The sequence below is a fragment of the Penaeus monodon genome, chromosome 30, assembly GCF_015228065.2.
Source record: "Penaeus monodon isolate SGIC_2016 chromosome 30, NSTDA_Pmon_1, whole genome shotgun sequence".
NCBI classification, from domain to species: domain Eukaryota; kingdom Metazoa; phylum Arthropoda; class Malacostraca; order Decapoda; family Penaeidae; genus Penaeus; species Penaeus monodon.
In genome coordinates, this window is record NC_051415.1 from 11070643 (window position 1) to 11071073 (window position 431).

General features: G+C 31.6%; 1 protein-coding gene across 1 annotated transcript in view; it reads right to left on the reverse strand.

The window, feature by feature from the left end:
* LOC119592516 (transmembrane protein 192-like) overlaps positions 1–431 on the reverse strand; it is a 9052-nt gene that overhangs the window by 5063 nt on the left and 3558 nt on the right. The window contains exon 3 of the mRNA XM_037941365.1: positions 293–406. Within this exon, the coding sequence (XP_037797293.1) occupies positions 293–406 (114 nt within the window). The remainder of the gene's footprint in view (positions 1–292; positions 407–431) is intronic.

Consider the following 431-nt stretch of genomic DNA (forward strand, 5'->3'; position numbering starts at 1 on the left):
CATACCAATAAATTAATAATTATAAAAAATAAAATCACAAGTATTCATAGCATTCTCATCTAATAACTGAGCCTTTGATACATTTGATATTGGTAATGGAATAGTTTAGTCACAACACCACCATATAAATTTGTAATATGTCTCCTGAACATTATTTTTACAAACTACCATATTCTGCATCTAAATCCACAAACCAGAAAGAGATCAACATATCTACATAAACACATTAAAAACAGCAACTAACAAATAATATATAAGCTAATAAAATAGAATGGAGAAAACAAAAGCTTACCATAACCACAGCCCACACAATTATGTGGAGGTACTGAAGGGCAGAAAATGAATCAGTACCAGAGTTTGAAGTGTGGACAACCGGGATAAGAAATGCTCCAGCTGGTAAAATGATCTGTCAAGAACATTACATATCCAAC